Consider the following 5,039-nt stretch of genomic DNA (forward strand, 5'->3'; position numbering starts at 1 on the left):
AAAATATTGGAGGGCATGAATAAGTAACAAATTAAATAAGTACATATCATGATGAAAGAGAGAAAGGGAGGTTAGTGGAGAGGTTGATAAAAACCATCCCGATGACGAGTTTCCCCACTTCAGTTACATATGCATCAAATTTTGTTGTTGGTTGTATCAACTTTTTAATCAAAAACTTGGATTAAAATTAAGCCGTTCCTAAGAAAACACAGTGACATTTCTACAAGTTATATGGATGATTGAGAATAAGTTTGATTCAAAATAAATTTCAAATAAAATATTTCATACTATATAATTTGTTCCTAATTTTTTTTTTTTATATTCACAGGTGAGTACAACTGGGAAATTGAAGAAATTTACGAGTTGAAACGATAAGGGTATTATTTATACTACATTTTTTGAATTAATTACAAACTAAATTTCTAATGATTATAATAAAATGGATAATAGTCCACACTTTTGGGAACGTCCATTCTAAAGTCGTAGGTATGGATGCGAAACATTGTATATTCTAGTTGGTTTAAACAAATCTTTGTCAAAAACAGGGTACCAAAGGGCGGAGATTATTTATGAGTTTAATTACAAAAAAAGGCTATTAAAAAAAATATAGATATTAATCTGGCCAAATTTTGGCCCATTCAGTCACCATCAAGGCATTAGTGTATGACTGAAATAACACACATTATACATTAAAAGGACTTTCCATTCAAATATAGCAAATAAAAAAATATATAAATATTACTGAAAAATAATTGATGTCCAACTCCAAACACCTCGTCATGCAGTAATTGTAGCAATAAATATTGGCAAAATTAATAAATTATTGGTTTTGAGACTACAATAGCCTTCTCGTGTACAAAAATCTTTTAAAAGGCCAATATATAAGAATTTCGAATCAAGGTACATAACTTCTATTTAAACTTTGGTATAATAAGTTGGTCTACCGGTATAAATAACTAGATTGGGTGAGATAACCAACACTTCCTGCCCTAGTTGGAAATCTTAAAGATGTTAAACCCGATAAAGTAACAAGCAGTTTAATTCCGTGTTTAGAAAACACAGTTAATAATAAAGAGGGCATTCTATATGAGAAGTTAAACTTTTATAAACGAAGTTTGTTAATTAGTTTTCAAGAACACAGACCTGTTCAAAGCTTCCTAGAACGCTGAATACTCCCGGACAGCGGCAAATGTCACAACTGTAGTCCCAGAGCTCTGATAACTCAGCAGCGACGGAGTAAGTTATTAATACAGGTCGGAGTAGTGCTGAGGAGAAAGGAGTTAAGGGAACAATGTCAACTTGGAATGAATATATCGCTGTAATTTATCTCACTTGACACATATAATGGGATAACTGAAACGTTTCACCCTTTGGGAAATTAATAAGCTCTGTCTACGCCCTTCATCGCTTTCTCTAATATGCAATAACCCTGTTAACATGATAGGCTGTTAACTTTCATTTATATATGTCAACACCCCGCCGCCCTTCACAAAGGCTAATAGCAAAACTTTTCCCATCTTGCTATGATTATATTTGTATTCCGCCCGACCCCGAACGGTCTCTAATAAATATCTGCCCTCTGTACAAATAATTTATCATTTCCAAAACGTAGGGGCCATGTCAAAAGAATACCGGTTACGTAGATGATAGGCGCTTGGGAATATTTTTAATATGAGCAACATCAAGAAATGGCAGGAAAATTATAAGTATTCTACTTTATGTAATATATCACTCTTGTGTACTGTCACTTGACACTGATATTCGCAGAAACTGCCATGGTGTAAACTATATCATAGTTACCGTTACGATGACATTTACCATCATTTGGTTCAGTAACCCTTTCAGGTCCAGCGTGATAAACGTCACTACCTACCAGTGGTAGTGAAAGAACTGTCACTAAAAGTCTGTTCATTAGGTATTTATTATTTGTATAAAACAATATACAAATAACTGACTTAAATAACTTAAAAAGTTATTTAAGTCATCAAAAAAATTAGATTGGTGCCCGCCTCCTAGTGGAGTGCATTTAAACCTCTCTCCTTCTAAGCAAAATAACGCTAAGGGGTTATGTATTAGGCCACGCCCCTTGAAGGCAACTTTACGTTGAAGTTAATAGGGATTTCGCACATTAATCTAGTTATCTATAAAACAGTGCATTTAATCACAAATGCAAAGAAAAGACTATACAAAATATGTACAAAGATACAAAATGACCGCTTACTGTTTGAAGTAAGTTCCTTATAGATATAAGAAAGAAGTTAATCCTGAAATGTCAAATTAAAAAAAAAATCCCTAAATCAATAGGGGTTAAAAAGAAAACGGAATACATTACACAATTATTGATTTATTTATTTTTTTAGTTTAAATTACAAATAAAAATTTTGTGTTTGATAATCACAAATATAAGCTTATACTTACAAAATAAAAGTATTGATCACACAGTATCTAAAATAATAATATTATATTAAATATAACATTGATGATATAATGATAATGTAATTACATTACAAGAATGAAATATTTATTCTTGGTGTATTACTAGCCCGTATGACTAGTCTTAGTAAAAAAAAAAAAAAATAAAACAAATGAGTTAGTTTAAGTGTCACAATTTAATAGCAACTAACGTTAAAGATATGCTGATAAATATTATCTGGATGAAAAAATAATACAAAATTGAAATAAGAAAGTACTTATAAAAATAAAAAAGTAACTATAAGAGATAAAATATTATAAACTAAAGAAGCAGTACATGAAAAGGAATACATCGATTTCAAATGAAATTCCTTATTTCGTCATTTCTCCAGACTGATGAAGCCTGATTGAATAATGAACAGTCGTGGGAAGAGAAGGGATTTGAAAATGGAAAGGGTAGTGATTGGTGCATGAGTCTTAGGAGTTAAAATTAATTTGAACTAGGACTGATCGTTTATATGTTGTTATATGGAAAGGATTTCGGTAGAGATCAATGGAACTTTTCCTGATGTTATTAAAAAATAAACATAAACATTAATAAAAAAATTTTTTTTTTAACATTTTTTCCTTTTTGATGCAACATTCATTAGCTGGCCAAGCGGTAGCAAAGAGGAGGCACCAATCCCATCGATGTTACAAGCAACTGGATTACGGGCAGAGGTCATGTTCACGATGGGGAGCATGTATACACCATTACCAGTTGTACTGTAGAGCTCTGACAGGGGAATGGCGGATCGTATACCGAGGGCTGCCAACTTTGGGGCAACAGTCGGGTCCCGGAGGTCTACAACTGGAATTGCCACATATGGTGAAACCTTGCTGTCGTCACAGTCCTTCCGGTTATTCTCTAACACGGCTGGACCCAATGGCAGTTTATTATTGGTTATATCAACTTGTCTGCGGTTCGGATCTTCACTACCATTAGTTATAACTACTTGTCTGGGGTTCAGATGTTGAACATCATTGGTAATATCTACTTGTTTGCGGCTTAGATGCTTACTACCATTAGTTATATATAGTTGTTTGCGATTCGGATTTTTGTTACCATTATTTATGTCAACTTGTCTGCGTTTTGGATGTTCGTTACCATTATTTACAACTACTTGTCTGCTATTCGGATGTTCACTACCATTCTGTACACTACGGCGCGGTACTTTTTTCTTTTTTGGAGAATTTGTCAGGTCAATCGTAAGAACACTTTTTCTTTGAGTAAAGCAAACATTCCCTCCCCCTTCTATTACGTCTACACTAGAAACATTGTTTCTTTTAGAAATCGGTGAAAGAATTTTACATGGTAATATGGATACTTGAGAATTTAACATTCTTGGACGAACATTCTTTTGAAAGACAGAAATACTCACATCACGGAGGCCTTCCAGCCCTGGTGTCGAATTTGTAACATTTTGATATACAGTATCATACGTATGTTGGACATTGACATCATGTGTCGATTTGTTTTTCGACTGAGCACTAGGTGGAAAGGAATGCGACAAGTTATTTAATACTAATACATCTGAACCTAAGTTGAACTTGTTGACGACATGAGGAGCCGATGAATTATCTATAAAAGCTTGAGGAGTTAGTGATTTACCAGGCAAATTATTTTTAGTAGGAGCATCTATATCTTCTTCATCGGCAAAACCTCTGAAGTCTACTGTTGATGCATCACTGTCAAAGTCGGTTAGAACATCCTCTTGCCTTCCTTTGACAGGTATTGTCGTCGCATCGCTGTCAAAACTATCTTCACTGCTTGAAATTCTTCTGCTGTTCCCGTTATTTTTACTTTTACCACAACAACAATCTTTCATATTTTCTTTTCTAGAATTGCAGATTTTATTTTCTTCTCTTTTAGAATTCCTTTTTTCTTGCTTTGGCATATTGCTGAATGTGTTAGATCAAACCTGGAAAAGAAGACAAATGCAAATTTCACGAAAAATTATATTTGAAAAAGTGCAGCATATTTCTAATATTTTAATTAAAACTAGAAATAACCACTAGTAAAAACTAATTAAATATGATTTTATAGCTTTTTTCTCAGATAGAACATGGCCAAGAAACAGTTTTAATCAAAATATTAATACTTCTTTCGTAAATGTATGTCATTACTTTCTTCTCCAGGAGGGTTTGAAAAATTATGGAAACTATAGATCAACGACATAACAAATTAAGCAATGCGGTGCGGGTTCGAGTCCGACGTAGTCGATTTGACTTTTATTTCGTGGTGGATTAACAGAAAGAAAACTCAACCTTTACACTTGGTTTGAATTAGGTTAGTAACCCGCGATTAAATAATATATATATCCCTGTTATTTTATTTTTTTTTTATTTCGGTTTTGAATATATTAATTAAAGTAAAACACGACAAGCTTGATGGATTTACATATAATGGATATTAATCCATAATAAACTAATAAATAGCAATATCTAAACACTAAATAAGTTATTCTATTTATGTTTGAAACGTTTTAATACATTCAGTGATACAGAATTTTAAATGCTATTCAAATAGATAAATAAATTTATTGTAAATTTTATTGTATTTGGAAGTATAGTACAATTGTATTGTC

The 5,039-nt window shown here is 32.5% G+C and overlaps 1 protein-coding gene across 1 annotated transcript in view; it reads right to left on the reverse strand.

Moving 5' to 3' along the window:
- Window positions 1-2,568: 2,568 nt before the first annotated feature.
- The window catches only part of LOC106678130 (uncharacterized), a 138,889-nt gene continuing 136,418 nt past the window's right edge, over window positions 2,569-5,039 (reverse strand). Inside the window, exon 4 of the mRNA XM_067047183.1 lies at window positions 2,569-4,373. Within this exon, the coding sequence (XP_066903284.1) occupies window positions 3,027-4,349 (1,323 nt within the window). The 5' untranslated portion in view covers window positions 4,350-4,373 and the 3' untranslated portion in view covers window positions 2,569-3,026. The remainder of the gene's footprint in view (window positions 4,374-5,039) is intronic.

The sequence above is a fragment of the Halyomorpha halys genome, unplaced genomic scaffold, assembly GCF_000696795.3.
Source record: "Halyomorpha halys isolate HHAL.00 unplaced genomic scaffold, Hhal_1.1 Scaffold125.1, whole genome shotgun sequence".
Taxonomy (NCBI): Eukaryota; Metazoa; Arthropoda; class Insecta; order Hemiptera; family Pentatomidae; genus Halyomorpha; species Halyomorpha halys.